Below are 18,924 nucleotides of genomic sequence, written 5' to 3' on the forward strand. Positions count from 1 at the left end.
GTCCTGGCAATCGTTGCAGCTTCATCCAGCTTCAATTTTTCGTCCTTGCTGAGTAGTACCTTTTGTACTTCGGAATATCTGATTCCTGCAATCAAGACTTCAATAATCCTCTCCTCGATTGTTGCATCAGTCTTGAAATTGCACTTTCCCTTACGAAAAAGTCCTGTGGTACTCCTGTGGTAATTACCACAGGACGGTACCACAGGACAGTACCACAGGACAGTACCACAGGAAAGTACCACAGGAAAGTACCACAGGAATTGTCCTGTGGTATTTTGGGACATACCACAGGACAGTACCACATGAATTCCTGTGGTATTTTGGAACGTACCACAGGGCAGTACCACAGGAAAGTACCACAGGACCGGTACCACAGAACAGTACCACAGGACAGTACCACAGGAATTCCTGTGGTATTTTGGGACGTACCACAGGGCAGTACCACAGGACTAGTACCACAGAACAGTACCACAGGAACTGTCCTGTGGTATTTTGGGACAGTACCACAGGACAGTACCACAGGTCGATCATTACCACACAGCATTACCACAGGGCTGTACCACACAGCATTTCCATGGTACCACAGGAGAGTACCACACAGGATAGATCGAAAAAAAAAATCTGGGAGAATTTTAGCCACATATCAAGGAATATTCCTGATAGGTGAGTGATGGATTTCAGGACAAACATGGCCCTACTTAATAACCTGTCCTACTCCTAACATATAACCTCAAACGAGAGTCTAATGGCCAAGTGCCAATCTAGTCCTATAATAGATCTATATAGTCATATTCTATTCCTAGGTAGCCATCAACCCTATCAGTACATATATATATGGCCGTCTATCCGTAAAGCATTAAGGCATGGTTACTAACTCGATTATACTCTATTATCAAGATATGAAATTACACTTTCATAACAATATTTATGATATTGGGAATAACATAACATAATTAGATAATCTTTCATAAAGTTCAAAGTAAGTTCCATCATTAATACTTTGACTTTTTAAGTCATATATGTATTTTCTAAAATCTAGAGTGCTTTTTATGAATATTCATGAGCTATGTAAAAATTTGTACCACAGGAGTACCACAGGAGTACCACAGAAGTCCTTATGAAATTTCTCATGCTTTACATCAGCACTTTCACTAAATAGGTAATACTGTAGGAGTATAGGACAGGATAAGTAATGGCAAATCAATTGTTATAATTCACAGCATAACTCATCTATCAATTAATTGAGGAATATTAATATGTGCTTTTTTGTTTGTATTTTTGTTATAAATTTCATTTGATTCTGCCTTACAATTTTCCTGTGTGGTACTCCTGTGTGGTACTGCTGTTTGATATTCTCCTGATGTGATAGTCCTCTGGTATAAAATGTTAAGAAAAAAAAAGAATATCCTGTAGCATTTTTATGTGGTACTTACGTTAATTTGCTGTGTGGTACTTCTGTGTGGAATAGCACCATATTATGATTTTCCTGTGGGATTTTGGACAGTTCCTGTGGTACTCTCCTGTGGTATACATCGAAAATTACCACAGGAATTCCTGTCGTACTGTCCTGTGGTACGTTCCAAAATACCACAGGACAAGTCATGTGGTACTGTCCTGTGGTACTATCCTGTGGTACTTTCCTGTGGTACTGTCCTGTGGTACTGCCCTGTGGTACGTTCCAAAATACCACAGGACAAGTCGTGTGGTACTGTCCTCTGGTATGTCCCAGACTACCACAGGACAAGTCGTGTGGTACTGCCTTGTGGTACTATCCTGTGGTACTATCCTGTGGTACTGCCCTGTGGTACGTCCCAAAATACCACAGGACAAGTCGTGTGGTACTGTCCTGTGGTACTATCCTGTGGTACTTTCCTGTGGTACTGTCCTGTGGTACTGTCCTGTGGTATTGTCCTGTGGTACTGTCCTGTGGTCCGTCCCAAAATACCACAGGACAAGTCGTGAGGTACTGTCCTGTGGTAATATCCTGTGGTACTGGCCTGTGGTATGTCCCAAAATACCACAGGACAATTCCTGTGGTACTGTCCTGTGGTATGTCCCAAAATACCACAGGACAAGTCGTGTGGTACTGTCCTGTGGTACTGTTCTGTGGTACGTCCCAAAATACCACAGGACAAGTCGTGTGGTACTGTCCTGTGGTACTATCCTGTGGTACTTTCCTGTGGTACTGTCCTGTGGTACTGCCCTGTGGTACGTCCCAAAATACCGCAGGACAATTCCTGTGGTACTGTCCTGTGGTATGTTCCAAAATACCACAGGACAAGTCGTGTGGTACTGCCCTGTGGTACTGTCCTGTGGTACGTCCCAAAATACCACAGGACAAGTCGTGTGGTACTGTCCTGTGGTACTTTCCTGTGGTACTGCCCTGTGGTACGTACTTTCCTGTGGTACTGCCCTGTGGTACTGTCCTGTGTTACGTCCCAAAATACCACAGGACAAGTCATGTGGTACTGTCCTGTGGTACTGTCCTGTGGTACGTCCCAAAATACCACAGGACAAGTCGTGTGGTACTGTCCTGTGGTACTGTCCTGTGGTATACTGCCCTGTGGTACTGTCCTGTGGTACGTCCCAAAATACCACAGGACAAGTCGTGAGGTACTGTCCTGTGGTACTATCCTGTGGTACTGTCCTGTGGTACGTCCCAAAATACCACAGGACAATTCCTGTGGTACTGTCCTGTGGTACGTACTATCCTGTGGTACTTTCCTGTGGTACTGTCCTGTGGTACATTCTAAAATACCACAGAACAAGTCGTGTGGTACTGTCCTGTGGTACTATCCTGTGGTACTTTCCTGTTGTACTCTTCTGTGGTACGTCCCAAAATACCACAGGACAATTCATGTGGTACTGTCCTGTGGTACTGTTGTGTGGTATACGACCCAAAATACCACAGGACAATTTGTGTGTATACTGTCTTGTGGTACTGTCCTGTGGAACTTTCCTGTGGTAGTGTCCTGTGGTACTGCCCTGTGGTACATCCCAGAGTACGACACGAGCCTGTGACACAGTACCACACAGTTCCTGTGTTAACATATGTTTGTGTGGTACATTGTGTGGTACCAACCACTACCACAGGGAGTACCACATGAGCCTGTAAAACAGTACCACACAGTTCCTGTGGTAACATTTATTTATGTGGTACATTGTGTGGTACTGACAAGTACTACAGGGAGTACCCTACAAGCCTGTGGTACAGTACCACACAGTTCCTGTGGTAACATTACAAGTGTGTGGTACATTGTGTGGTACCGACAAGTACCACAGGGAGTACCACAGGACTTTTTTGTTAGGGTTGCTGCTTTCGTGCGGCACCTCAGAATAAAGTCATCTACGGTCTCTGTTGCCCCCTGCCTGTATCTCTGGAATTCTAACCTGTGGATCCGAAAATTCTCCTGGGGCTCTATTTGGGCAGAAAATGCCTCCCAAATATTCTTTGGATCCTTGAGTTGTTCTTCAGACAGCTTCCATGTGTTGAACATGCGAAGACCTTCTGTTCCTGACCACCTAGGATAATGTAAGTGTGCTGTTCTTCTTCTTGAACTTTCTTAATTGCGAACCATAAACCAGCAACCTGTTTGAATTCTCGCAATGCTTGCGAACGTTCGGGGTTGGACCAGTCCATTCTGGGACACAGTAGACCCACTTGCCATGATGTATTAAATCCTGTAACAATTATCTCTCTAAAGAAATGTCATACTATTACTCCAATAGCAATTTTGACTTGTTACATATGTTACAGATCACGTGCAAATACCTGAACTGTCATGCAAGCGAACGTACGGTAAACATTTTTTCAGTTTACACATATAACTGTAGACCAATTTACGTATACGCGTAAATTCCACAATAGATCTATGCATTCAGAGCAATTCTGCATACGACCATAGCATAGCCTTAGTGAATAGCACGCTCTAGACTACTAGTTTCGGATTCTTTAGTCTAGACAAACCAGATTTGCATCATATGTATCGACAATTCACAATAACATCAAACATGGCAATCATAAATGAAATGAATAAATCAAACTCAAGTTCGTAGAATTAGAGATTCTTCACGAGCCCAGTTTCATTACTCAGTCCATCATCGCCGATAAACTATCCAGATTTTTTGCTGCTAGTTCCTGGAACTGCTCTGGATTTCACTGCATAGCGTTCATTCGAAAATAAACTCTAAGCTAGGTTTAACACGATCCTATTCAGTTCAGAGTCAGACTTACAGCTTGTATTTCAGTGATGAACTTGGTATTCAACCTGTGAGTTATAATGCAATGGTTAGCGTTAAATGTAGCTTATCGGTCAGTTCAATAACTCACGTAACTCCAGATTGCGTGTTTGTTATCAGGCTCTTAATTCTTGCAATTTAACATATCGCATTGAGTAGATAGGTCATCACATCCTCCTAGGTCGCCCAGTCACCGTTGTCACTACTGTAGTAGGCCTGCGGACGGTCATTTCTGCAACGTGTGATGTGTAGCAAGAGAAATCACTCCCGGTCGCCTCCGAGGAGTCAGCACTAACATTCAGCTCTCATCCAGACGTCGATCAGCTACGGTAGTTTGAACATCCGGTTCTGTCCTCAGTCATCTCTGGTAGATATTGACATCTGGGGTGGTATTCTGAGGTCGTAATTATAAGTCTGTAATTAACTTCGTGATTAAATCGTGAAGTTAATAGGCCCTTAATCATGGGCAAAATCGGTATTCTGAGGACGTAATTAAGGTATGATTAAGTCCCCTGTAATTATCTTAGGTCCCTCCCATCTAATTGTTATTCCATCCAATCAGACGTGTTGTTAGAAGCCAAAATGATGATTACACGCTCAAATATGTATATGCCCTCAATGCGCGCTCCTCCACGCCCCCTTAATTACAACCCAAGAGCACCGTGCGCACACTCCGGTATTTGACCCCTCACCTACGCACGCGAAGATCTCAACCTCTTTGCTCACATAAAATGACAAAATTCCTCGAAGATCGGCTATATTTCTTTTTTTCTCTGATCTACGGATACCATGATAACAAGATTCAACCCCTCCTCGGTTACCGTAGACGGTAAGAATCGTTGTGGCAGAGAAAACACGATGTAATGCGTGATATCGGAGTAGTTAATGACACTCTTTGGTATCATTAAGTTTTCCATTAACTTTCATACTTAATTACACCCTCAGAATACCGATTCGTAATTAACTATCTAAGTCCTCTCAGAGGTGCACGAGCATTGATACGCGCAAACGCGTAGGTCCTTCCCGCGAAAACGCTTGTTGCTATGGTAGTTAATATACCCCCTACTTAATCATGCTCTCAGAATACCAATTCGGTAATTAAGTGCTAATCAGACACTTAATTAGCTCTCAGAATACGGCCCCTAGTTCTGATTTCGACCTCTAGGCTAGGTCTAACTCGAAGTAACAGTTAGAATCTATTCAATAGACTCGATCCATGTCCGTCTCACATGTAGACACTGTAGGGTTGGGGGTACCACGTATCGTCACCCTAAGGGTCTGTAGCTTGTTTATTCTAAAAATATAATACAAATCCGCCTAATTCTTACCTCAAATATGCCATAAATACTGCAGTGTTGAATGTCGTGACCGTCTCGTTGATTATGAATCTCCGTTTTAAAATAGCGCAATTTTAGTGCGTGCGTTCCGTTTTCTTCGCGCAGCTAAAAAGGGAACCTTGCGATCGGCACCCCCTCCCCTCCATAGGTAGCCTAATACACGTGAATTTCACAGGCCATAGGTAATAATACACGTGAATTTCACAGCCATGCGTCGTTACTGAGCGGATGTGTAATTTTTAGCTTGGTTTGTTTGAGTTTGATTTTCGTTTCTTCGTTTTTATTGTTTTTATAGCTAATGACACTTAATCCCGCGCGTACTTTTTCGTTCTATACGCAAACAGCCATGATACGCAGGGTGCCGATGGGAAGTGCTGCCAGAACCAGGGGTGCGAATTGTTTTTGGCGATTTTGTTCTTTGTTGTTGGTGTTGTTTTTTTTTTTGTCCCTGGTGCAAAAAAAAAAAATATATATATATATATATAGAAAAGAATAATCATTTAGCGTCCGGCGTGCGTTTTTTTTTAAGACGGTACAGATTGGGGCATGGCGCGTGTTAAACCTATGGGAAAAACGTTGGGTTAGGGTTTTTGGTTATGGTTATGGTTAGGGTTAGGGTTGGGGTTAGGGTTAGGGTTAGGGTTTGATGGTTAGGGTTAGGATTAGGATTAGGGTTAGGTTTAGGGATAGGGTCCCCGATAGATTTTTTAGTTTCCCCAATCTGTGCCGTCTAAAAAAAACACGCGTCCGGCGTTGAGGTCGCTCGCAGACTGAAGTTTTGTTTTGTTTGTTTTTTGTTTTTTTTTAAGGATCTGAAGGGGGGTGCGTTCGCACCCAACGCACACCCCCCCCCCCCCCCCCCCCCCCCGGTGACGCCCATGGGGAGGTGCCACCTCCCTGAATATATCCTGAATATATCCTGTCGCACCAGAATACCAAAGTACGATGACAACTACAAACATGTATCTGATACCGTACGCATACCCATACAGGACTCGATAAGTAATAGGCCTTGCGGGTATCCTCTCCCACGCGACGAAAGGGGAGATTTTGCGTTTTCAGAATTAAAATCAGCGATCTGGAGCAACTAGTTTCGGTGAAATATTTAGACGATATCTAATCACACAAGAAGAAAAAAAAAATACTGCTGTAAGGTCGCACCCCACACTGCTATTTTTCACAAGGGTGTTATGCCCCCCTACTCCGGAAAGTCAGAGGTGCCAGCATGCACCCTTGCACTCCTCCTCCTCCCCCTACCACCGCACCGCCAACCCCGTGTGTTCCCTATGTTTAAGCCTAATTTGTTAGAGCTCGCTCGCTCGCTAGTAAACGTACCAATATAAAATGTGTAATAATCACGACTAGAATCTACTACCTAGTACAGTTCCTATTCCCTCTCCTCAGCTTGAACGGATAACAATGACGATGAGTACCGTAATTCATCTAAGTGTATTAACCATTGGGCTCCTCTTTTCGAGTGTATTTGTCTCGGGAGAGCGTAAATTGCTCCTTGCTAATGTGGTGAGTGATTTATGAGCTAGGAGAATGTGCTGAGAATCGTGTTTCGATTGCTAGTAACAGTGTCCGTTTTAACCCTGGACTCTTTTGTTGGTCTCACAGCGGAAACTCGCATATGTACAGTCCCACACGCTGGTATTCATGTGGGTCAATCCATGTCAAAACAACCGATGCACACCTGGCGCTCAAGCGCAAGGGCTCGTCACCCGACCCCCTCCGTTTTCTTTAAAATAATTGTACCAAATGTTCCCCAAAGTGTCTTACGGAAAATACCAAAATATTTTTGCCCAAAGGTCAATTGGTTGCTAAGATACAGCCTCACATAGCAACCGATGCGCATTCCACAAAATTAGTTAAAAGAATATTACTAATATTACTTAATTAGGCCTACAATGTGTTACTGTTTAGACTCCCTAGAGGCTAGTGCCAGTAGTGGATAGAGCTAGAGTAACTAACGTGCCCAAAAGTTTTGTAAATTTTACACTTTAACTACGAATTTCGTGATATGAAACTAGTTTCAAAATAGATGAAGTCTCGGGTGTATCTTGGTAGTTTTGGAACATTGTGTCACTTGTGTGTCAATATAATGACATTCCACATGCATATTTAAGATTTGACCGAAAGATCGGTCTGTATCTGTCCGTCGGGGAATGTTCCGCGGAGACTGCGTCTGGCTTCATGGATCCCCTCCACGGAGGACAGCGTTAATGGCAAAATATAAAAGAGTCCTCCGGACAGACGGATCTTTCTGTCTAATTTAAGAATATGAATAGTATTTTCGTGTGTCAACATCGGTATCACCCATAAGAATCGTGCAGCTGTACCAATCATGGCACAGTGCTGTCTGGAGGAATGGCTGACACTAACAGGCTGCATCTTTCAAACATGATTGCCTATCATGATATATACTGTAGGCCCTACAAAGCTATGAATTATTTGTTAGCTTCACTGTGTCAGAGAATACTAGGCTGTACAGCCGTATACTGTACAATCATGGCACTATACCAATCATGGTCTTGTTACTCATGATAGGCATTTTTGATTGCCTGTTCTGTTACTGTAACCATGGACCTACTACAGCTACACATGGACATTCATCACTCGTTAATTAATTTGTGCACCTGTTTCTGTCAAAAGCGTCACAAAAATATTTTCAACATACTTTCCTGCTTTGATCCAGTCTTGTCCGCCGACAGCCAGCCTGGATAAAAACAAGAGGGCGCTTTCAGATATCTAAAAACTACTGTATACGCTATAATTTTCGCGTACATAAATTTTCGCGAATTGCCGCTGTCACACATTTTCGCGAGTGGTTAAATTCGCGATTGGGGGACCACAGAAAATATGAAGTGGCAAAGAAAGTGTGAATTTTCAACTTACTAGCATATAAGAATGATACTAGTTATACACTGCATGAAAAAGACTTGCCAAACTGTGCGAACTACTTGTAGTAAGTTAGAATTCAACATTTTTGAAGTGGTTAAGTCCATCGCGCTAGATTTCTGACGATCGAGTGGTCCCCTTGCGATAATGGATTGGCTCTCTACAGTATTCGTAAGTAGACGTGCACGTGCGTAAACAAGCTTACGGTTATAGCCAGTATGGTCTGTTCGGTAAGCCATGACATGGTATTCTAGTACTGGTACTGAAATGTTCGTATCATCAAGGCAAGGGATTCATTTTGGAAGGTAATATTTTCGCGTGTTGTTAATTTCGCGAATAGCTCCCGACTCGCGAAATTCGCGAAAATAAAACCCCCGCGAAATATATAGCGTATACAGTACATGCGCAGAAGATAATCTCGTAAATCAAGAAAAATGCATGTGCAGTTGTAGTGTAAATTGCAAAATCATCGCTAAGGGCTCGGTCACACTGCCCAAAAGTCGCGTAAACGCATGAATCACGCAAGAAATTTGGTTTTGCGTGCTTGTCCGTCGAGAATTTTTGCTGATTTTCGGGAGGAAAATTAGGGCAAGTCCAAGATAACATGCGCGTTACGTATGGGACATTCAGAGACTTTTATGACCTGAAAAATAGTGTTAATGGCTTTTGATCATATTAAACTTTATCATGGTGATTGATATCTAGGAGAAGTATAATCATGCAAAAAATGGAGAAAAATGACCTTCACAATTATATTCTAGAAGAGAAAATATGTGCCGTTACGTATGGGACCAGAAAAATTTTGTTTTTTTGAACATTTTTTTCAACCTCAAAACTCTCTGAAAGTATTTCATTCTACAACTTGTAAATCACTGTGATGAAAGTCACAACACTCAAGATTATCACAGGTAAGTTTCGTGTCATAAGGCAAAAATTTTTAATTACAGGTTCTAATTAAAGACAGACATGACGTGTTACGTATGGGACAGTTACGTATGGGACAGTTTGTCCCCCATTCATTTAGTGTGTGAAGAACCATGTTTATGGGTATTTTGCATAATTATTGAAGTAAAATCAGTTGAAACTACTCAAATACTGATCCAGATTGTCAAGGAAACAATATTCCCCAAATATTCACCATCCTAATCATATTCAATCATATTTTTATATTTTTATGACCAACGTGAGTATGTATGCCCTTTGTCCCCCATTCGTTTAGTGTGTGGAGAGACATGTTTATGGGTATTTTGCAAAGTAATTTTGCAAAATACCCATAAACAAATTTTTGCATAATTATTGAAATTGAATCAGTTGAAACTACTCAAATACTGATCCAGATTGACAAGGGAACAATATTCCCCAAATATTTACCATCATAATCATATTTAATCATATTCTATATTTTTATGACCAACCTGAGTATGTATGCCCTATTTTTATCAGGATAGTTACTACTGAAAAATTGAATAGTTTAAAGTGTTTACTTCCATTGATAAAGGGCAGTGTGCCATTTCGTTTCAATAAAAAACAACTTGACACAAGAAATATTAATTTTTATAAATAAGCAATACCTGCTGCGTGGAACCCCAGTGATCGAGTAGATATATGATGTCTGTCTAGCAGTCAGGTCATTGATTCGAGTCACACCTCAGTATGTATACCCATGAGTTTTGTCGTGGCTATTATTGAAACCTGAATAAGGACAATTTGTGTATCACTTGCAATAAAAAAAAAAATCATTTTACTTTATATTCTTTTTAAATATTTATATCACAACCATTTCAAATTGGATCTCCATCACTAAACTTTGAATTCCTCTAGTCTTAGGGTTGTATGCTCTTTAGTAATTCATATAATTGGTTTCCAATCATCTCATTAAATGTTGAAAACTGAATCCCCATTTCTGCAAAAAACTATACCATCCCTTTAATGCTGATTTTTCATGGTGTATTTTGCCATTTTCCCCTCCCCCTTTCTGAAAATTGTTCAGTCAAGTACATGTATTGTTTAAAGTGTCTATAACTCAAAAAGTAGCTACAATGTTAGGATGCTTTCTTCAGGATGATTGACCATTTGTGTACTGAGAGACCTTCCCAGCTAGCTACATGCATTCACATGCATTATGTATGAGGATGTCCCATACGTAACGCATTTGTCCCATACGTAACATTATTTCAATGCCTAATAAAAGATATTCCTTTTACTGTTTTTTCTTTTTTCTATGGTATTTAATTTCTCTAAACAATAAATTAGAACTTTCCAAAAGGGCATTAATATAACCTTAGCAATTTCAGAAAAAACCTAAAAAAATGACCTCAATTTGTTACGTATGGACATCTCATGATAGGACACGAGCTAATTTGCATAATCATTTGCATAATCCCTAAATTTTCATACCAAGTTTAACTATTTGATGAACTTCTTATGTCCACATATTAATCAAATATCATTTGCTTTCCTTTGAATTAATATGAATTTTTATAAATGTCCCATACGTAACGCTGTGTTTCACATTTATGCAAATGAAGCCCTTGAAATTTGCATAAATTTACATAATATAATTTTTTCCTCCATGGAAATCAAAACTTCAACTCATTAAGCTTCAAAATGATACCAAACATGTCAATATTGAGCAAAGATGAAATTTTGCCTTCTGAGGGGACCTTATCTTGGACTTGCCCATTACCGATGAATTGCGCAAGAACTACGGAAATATCACGCAAAAATCACTAACAAACCACGCATTTTCAGCGCATAGGCACGCAAAGGCCCAAATAGGGGGAATACGTGGTTGTGCGCGACGACTGAGGTCCATGGTAAACCACGCATTATCACTAATGAACTGCGTATGAATCATGCATTATTTGCACATGAACGCGATAGCCGCAACATTTTCCCGAATGATCACTGATATTTCACGCATATTTCACGCATTGTCCACATAAGAACGCTGCAAACCAGGCAAAAATTTCGTAAAACAGCGCAATACGCGTAAAATTTTACGCAAAGCCGAGTTTTGAGCTGCCCAAAACCTGGCCAAGGCCCGGTTACATTACCCAAAAGTCGTGTACAATTGCATGAACCATGTAAAAAATTTGAGCCTTACGCAAAACATGCGCGGTTTGCGCATTTCATGAGTTTGTCTGATGTGGAGGTGACACGACATATGCTCCTGCGACAAATGCTCCGAGGACAATTACTCCGAAAAATGCGACAAATGCTCCGCAACATTTGCTCCGCGACAAATGCTCCGGCAATATTTGCTCCGGCGACAAATGCTCCGCCGACATTTGCTCCGCTGACAAATGCTCCGCCGACAAATGCTCCGCCGATATTTGCTTCAGCGACAAATGCTCCGCCGACATTTGCTCCGGCGATATTTGCTACGGCGACAGATGCTCCGGCGTCAAATGCTCCGGCGACATTTGCTCTGGCGATAATTGCTCCTACGACAATTGCTCCTATAACGTGCGACAATTGCTCCGGGGAAATTTTCTCCAGGACAATTGCTCTGACGTCAAATTCTCCGGCAACATTTGCTCCGGCGACAAATGCTCTGCCGACATTTGCTCCGCTGACAAATGCTCCGCCGACAAATGCTCCGCCGATATTTGCTTCAGCGACAAATGCTCCGCCGACATTTGCTCCGGCGATATTTGCTACGGCGACAGATGCTCCGGCGTCAAATGCTCCGGCGACATTTGCTCTGGCGATAATTGCTCCTACGACAATTGCTCCTATAACGTGCGACAATTGCTCCGGGGAAATTTTCTCCAGGACAATTGCTCTGGCGTCAAATTCTCCGGCAACATTTGCTCCGGCGACAAATGCTCTGCCGACATTTGCTCCGCTGACAAATGCTCCGCCGACAAATGCTCCGCCGATATTTGCTTCAGCGACAAATGCTCCGCCGACATTTGCTCCGGCGATATTTGCTACGGCGACAGATGCTCCGGCGTCAAATGCTCCGGCGACATTTGCTCTGGCGATAATTGCTCCTACGACAATTGCTCCTATAACGTGCGACAATTGCTCCGGGGAAATTTTCTCCAGGACAATTGCTCTGACGTCAAATTCTCCGGCAACATTTGCTCCGGCGACAAATGCTCTGCCGACATTTGCTCCGGCGACAATTGCTCCTACCGCAAATGCTAAGACGTCATATAGGCCTAATGCAAAAGTCTGAAGGTACGACATGTACCTTCAGACAGGTACGACATTTGCTCCGGTGACAATTGCTCCTTCGACATTTGCTCCGATGTCATATGATGCAAAAGTCTACATGTAAAGACAGGTACGTACGACATTTGCTCTGGCGACATTTACTCCAGAGACAGACGAGATCTGTTTAGAAATTGAGACAATTTCAAGGGTGAAAAATGCCCTCCTCACAATATCTCCGGCGGAAAAAAAAATCTTCCTGGACTTCTCCTAAGAATTATACATGTTTTTGTTTCTTTGTTTGTTTTATTCATAGTTATTGCATATTGACTCTTTTTAAATTACTTTTGAAAGATCAAATGGAGAATCCTTAATAAAGATAACGAACGAATGAAACGAAATAACAAAAATACACAATTAAACAAGGAAACGCATATTTTCTTCTTCTCACAATATAATTAACTCAAATTACGCTTTCACATACAGATCCAAGTCTCTGGAACTTTCCTGAAAGTGACACATATAGATTGAAGGTCAATGTTTCAAGAAAAATGTTAGATCGTATTTTCTTGATATTAATAATTTGTATTGCAGGAATGTAATCTTCGTATTTTGTATACTCCTTAATACTCATAATCATGTTTATAAAATGGGTTCAAGAATGTAGCCAATTGGAAGCGCTGAAATGAGTCACGCAGAGACTCCAACCCAAAGTACCTTCTGATCTGGAGATTCTCCCGCCTGAAACCCCTAGCAAACGGGAGGCTCAAAGTTGATGTGTGCGAAGCGCGAAATTCCCAGGGTTCTAGATGCTCTCTGGTGCTATCTAAGGCTTATTTTTTCAACATACGATAGAAATATGTAAGAAATCCTTTCCAACGGGAGACAAAGAGCCAGGGCGGGAGAAATTAAATCTCAAACGGGAGAACTGGAGATTTTGCAAAAATGGGTTTTCGGCGGGAGATTTCCCGTCGAAAACGGGAGAGTTGGAGTCTCTGGTCACGTGTGCGCGCATCAATTTCTCACTAACATGCTCGGCCTGACGTCACAATATTTACACTAGCAGTGCGCACTCAATCAGTTGTTACAAGTGCATCGCGCACTACTATACGCGCTGTCAATCCTGTAAACAACTTCTAGTTCGGGCTGCCGGCCGGCCTTTGTTGTGTGCATAACATGTGTGGCATACGTATATTCTTATACGTACAGTACTTATATGTGCGGGATTTCCGAGTGCGACGTGCGTAAATGTTTGGGACGAACATCAACGAGTGCTACATGTAGCTGACTGGTATTGACCCACAAAGGTACGTGAAAATGCTGTTAGTTTTCGACCCATTTTATAAAACAAATGATGCACAGGATTATTTTGTGGCGTTAGTGGAGATGCAGCGCACTCGAGGGTATTTACAATTGTGAAACATGCACGAGGCGAAACGCACTCTATCCTGTGCATCATTTGTATAATATTGCATTGTTTTAAGCTGCGTAACGTGATAATTCAATCTTGTTACATTTCCTCCATTATTGTTCGTCGTTGGATATTCAAACTGTGGGCTTGTCAAGCTTTTGTTTCAGGACATTATTCGTAACGGTGTGGAAAAGACTATACGATATATGTGACCCTGCACCTCAAAACAAACAAAAAGTCACCAGATATGAATTTTTAGTTAAGACCATATTCTCAAAGAGCAGACTTTAAGCTTTAAAATGATGTATAACTCAAATCAAATGAACTCTCCTAACCTATCTAAATATTGGAAAGAAAGCACAAACTCAGGAAAAGTGTGAACTGAGAAAAGAGGCTCTGAAGTACAGTGTCTATTCAAGCGCTCAAATCTTTACCAAACCGTGCTGGCTGTACGATGAATGGGACAAAAAACAGGAAGTAAACCACCAGAGTAACAATAATGAAGGGATTATCAGATTAAACTGAAATTAAGCATGCCTCATTAACACATTCTGTCCATAATTAATGCCAACTTTCAAAGCAGTAGCACTATCCTTTCAAAAGTTATTAGAGTTGAAAGTGAAAAGTGTGGACAAGGTTTTTCAGAAATGAAAAAGGGATTCTAAAGACGCACCTAATCACACTATTCTACCAAAAATGTTCGAGATAAACTGCTAAAAAAAACCACACTTTCCTGCCTGTTTTATAATACCAAATGTTAGCATAATGTAAAAGAAGACCCGCTCTTTCAGAAAATATGAAAAAGTCAAGTTCGGCTAGGTTGACCCATTTCACTTATTTTCAGTCCTCACGCAAAATCAGTGTGTGCGACTTTATGTTCGTTTTGAGGTGCACGGTCACATATAGCGCACGTATATCGAATTATTTTAGATAATCCCCCTCCTTGACACATACACACACACACACACCCACACACCCGCACCCCCCCCCCCCACACACACGCACAAAACAAATTCATTTTGCACGATGACGTAGCGCAACGAATAAGACGTAATTCACATCAACTCAAACTTGAGCCTCCTAGATGTAATACTGAATTTTACAAGCGATCATTTATATGCTCAGCAATATCCGATTAGAATAATCTGCCGATAGAGACATGCTGTTCCCCTAATTTAGAATTGCCTAAAAGTAGATTATGATATACATATATATGTTTTTCATACCAGGAGGACCCCTTATCAATAGTCAATACCCACACAGGATAAATTATACAAGAGGTTTAATTTGTGTAATAAATGTTATTGTTCATTTTCCCCAATTAATTTCACAATTCAACTTCAAAAAATCTTCCCAGTAATAAATGACCAAATGCAAGAATTTCTTTTTTTCCTACAAGAAAACAATAATACTACTTGAAGTTGTTATATTTACATCAATTATGTCACCTGTTGCAAAGTCCATTTTATCCATTTCTGTTTCGATCAATTATGATTTGTTTAGCCCATGTACTTATGCCATTTTTATAAAACGGTTTATTATGAAATATGAGTATGTATATTACTATAATGATTTTATATGCAATATCTGAAGTTACCATTGTACACTGGATTGTTGTAAGCATATGTCTTTCAATTCTTAAAACCTATTCTCATTGTAGGGGAGAGCCTGCGGGGTGAGTTGGGACGCGGGTCAAGTGGGACACATTCTCTGAATCAAAAACTGTTCAACCAATCAGCGATTGGCTTTGAATATATCTACAATAAGCCCCAAGCAACCATACATCACACTAAGAAAGCCATGCAGTTCGGCAAATTCTAAGTATGTATAAATTGGTATTGAAAATTGTCCCCCAAATATGATATTTTTTGAAATCAGGTTAATTAATCTGTTGTCTTTGTATTCATGATTTCAAGGGCACAATTGAAGCTGGTGGTGTGGTGGTGAGCCTTATTGACATGCAACTAATATAACTTGTTTTTGACAAATGCCTGCATGGTTACTGAGCAGTCGTACATATTTATGCCATGTGAGGGACAGTTGGGACAACGTGTCCCATTTGTCCCTCATAATAGCATTACTTGTAAAACAGTTCAAATTTTCAAACATGTTGTTCAAACGTGTTTTGTTGAAATAAAGATCATTTTAAAGCATGTTTGACTGTTTTCATTGCCAATGTTTCATTCAAAACGCCTTCCAACTTTGACATTTCCGACATTTCTATAGGATGTCACACTTTACCAACACCGTCCCTTTTTTTATTTTTATTGATCAGAGTCAGGAGAGCAATTACAGAATCAAGACAATCAAGTTTTTGGGTAACACCGAACTATAATATGAATAGAGGAAACACAGAAGACTTTTTTAAAACCCCGTCGAATGGTATATGCAGTTCTTACAAAAAATAATGTTGAATCTTGCAAAAGACCTGTAAAATTCAAAACAAACTATCTTTGCAAGACTTTCTACAAAACTTCCCCAAAATATACAAGCTCTCGAGGAATCAGAAAAGTTGGCACTCCCCAAAGTATTGTCTTTTGTACCAACGTAACATCGTAGCATTAAGCTGCTGGAATACCGAAATTTCAAAGGTCCACATAGTATAAATATTGTATAAAAAGCGTTTCACTCAATCTCTTCCGCCTGATTTTGTGCCCGAAAAGAGAAAGCACGTCAATCGACCATAGGGAAACGACACAGTCAAATTAAAATATTGTTCTTTCTGTCGCTTTTTCATATACAAATAAGCCTTGACAAATTTTGTTGACATTTCTCTTATAAATAGAAATGTATTTTATGCACAAAATGGAAAAAGTGGCAAAAATAATGCTTTGACACAAGTTTTTCCATTGAACATAAGTTTCTTGCATGCCAGCAAGTTTGAACTTTCATTTCTTGAAGTTAACCTTGCGAGTTTGTGAAACAAATAACTACTGCAAAAGAAAGTTTCAACAATTACATTTTTAAATTACCCGTTTAAAAACGAAGATTTTTGTTACTTTCCTTAGCAGTAATCAATACAGCTTCTGATTAGAAGGAAAAATTTCAATGTTAACCACAGAAGTTAGAATTTTGTTCAGTACACCAAACGGATGATACAAAAATGATAATATACAAAAGGAAATAAATAAATTCTGTATCAAAGATGGTACGCCATTTAGTATCATTTTGTTTAACTATACCAAAACTCCAGTTTCGAATCGAAATGATAATTGTGAAACTATATGCAGCCTTGAAAATCATCCCTTTTACATAGCTGTTGTTTTTTAATCCGTTATTGTGACAAAACTTTTCTCCTAGAATTAAATATTGTCGTTCTCCATGTAATAACATTCCAAAAAATATACATTGCAAAAACCTTAGACAACAACCATATGTTTCATAGCCAGTTATAAACTTGTTATATTTGGTACTTATTGAGAAAATGTTTCATAGCTAATCAAAACACCAAGATTTCACTGTCCTTGTCATTAATATAGAGTTGTCATTGATTGCAAGTTCTACAAAATTGTCACTGGAATGTATCACAAATCCAAGGTGTTTCTGGGTCTAATATTTCTATCCCATACTGAAGACATACTAGTATGGGTGAATATGAATTTCTAAAGTTTCTTGTTTATTCATTTTTGAACAGGTAGCTAGAAAGTTTGCAACAACTTCATACGAAACTGTTGACGATGAGGTAAAGAACTTGTGACACTTATGAACTATCTTTTACATAATTTCTAAGGGGTTATGTTATAATTCCGTTTCTTTTGAACTTTTGCATACGACATCATTTCCTACTGAATACTGATAATACAAAATGTCTAAAACATAGCTGATGTAAAATAATGTCTGGTTATACAATGTAATGCCGTTGGATTATTTTAATTTAATTTTTATTCCAACGCTGATGGTGTCGTGTTTGATATTCTTAACTTTCATTTGTCGCTGGAGCAACTGTCGCCGGAGCATTTGTCTCCGGAGCAAATGTCGAAGGAGCAAATGTCGTACCTATCTGTACCTTCAGACCTTTGCATCAAATATCCTTCGAGCAATTGTCATCGGAGCAATTGTCGCCGGAGCAAATTTCTTACCTGTGTGTACCTTCAGACCTTTACATCATATGACGTCGGAACAAATGTCGCCGGAGCAAATGTCATGGAACCGACGTGGAACCTTTGTAGTTGTCAGCCGATGTGCGTCGGATCGGCGCTTTACGCGATTCCGAGTTTTGAGCAGCTCAAAACTCGGCTAAAAGTTTACGCAATATTGCACTGTTTTACATTATTTTTGCATAGTTCTTACGTGAACAATGCGCGAAATATGCGTGGAATATCAGTGATCTTTAGCGAAAATGTCGCAATCACGTTCACCGATGAATTTCCACTGACGATTAGCAGACATTATGACGCATGTTTCGCGCTTGTAACACCTACGTATCACTGAAAATCACTGAAAAAAATTATTGGCGCATAAATCTCTAACAACATGTAAATAAGCATGTGTAATACTGATGAATCACTGATGTATCACTAACAACTCACGTAAGATTGGCGCTATGTTAAAACAGCCATTTTATCATATCCCGTTGGGCCAATTCCTGCTGCCGAGGTGCATCAAACCCGTGTGTTGCGTGATCTTTACGTAGTTCTTGCGCAATTCATCGGTGATTTTCAAAGTGTAAATCAGCGAAAATGGTCAAATTCTCGATGGACATGCACGCAAAACCAAATTTCTAACATAATTCATGCATTTACGGGACTTTTGGGCAGTGTGACCGAGCCCCCATGGAATCGCGTAAAGCGGCGATCTGGCGCACATCAGCGGACAACTACGAAGGTTCCACGTCAGACAAACTTATGAAATGCGCAAATCGCGCATGTATCACAT

The 18,924-nt window shown here is 40.3% G+C and overlaps 1 protein-coding gene across 2 annotated transcripts in view; it reads left to right on the forward strand.

The window, feature by feature from the left end:
* The first annotated feature begins 6,869 nt into the window (after nt 1-6,869).
* The window catches only part of LOC139714627 (lysosomal acid phosphatase-like), a 53,543-nt gene continuing 41,488 nt past the window's right edge, over nt 6,870-18,924 (forward strand). The window contains exon 1 of one of the 2 annotated variants that reach the window (XM_071626307.1): nt 6,870-7,097. In XM_071626307.1, coding sequence (XP_071482408.1) covers nt 6,996-7,097 — 102 coding nt within the window. In that variant the 5' untranslated portion in view covers nt 6,870-6,995. The remainder of the gene's footprint in view (nt 7,098-18,924) is intronic. The other variant, XM_071626306.1, reaches the window with a different exon arrangement.

This window comes from Diadema antillarum, unplaced genomic scaffold (genome assembly GCF_040938485.1).
Source record: "Diadema antillarum isolate AM-2024a unplaced genomic scaffold, OU_Dant_1.0 seq00002351_RagTag, whole genome shotgun sequence".
In the NCBI taxonomy this organism is placed as follows: Eukaryota; Metazoa; Echinodermata; class Echinoidea; order Diadematoida; family Diadematidae; genus Diadema; species Diadema antillarum.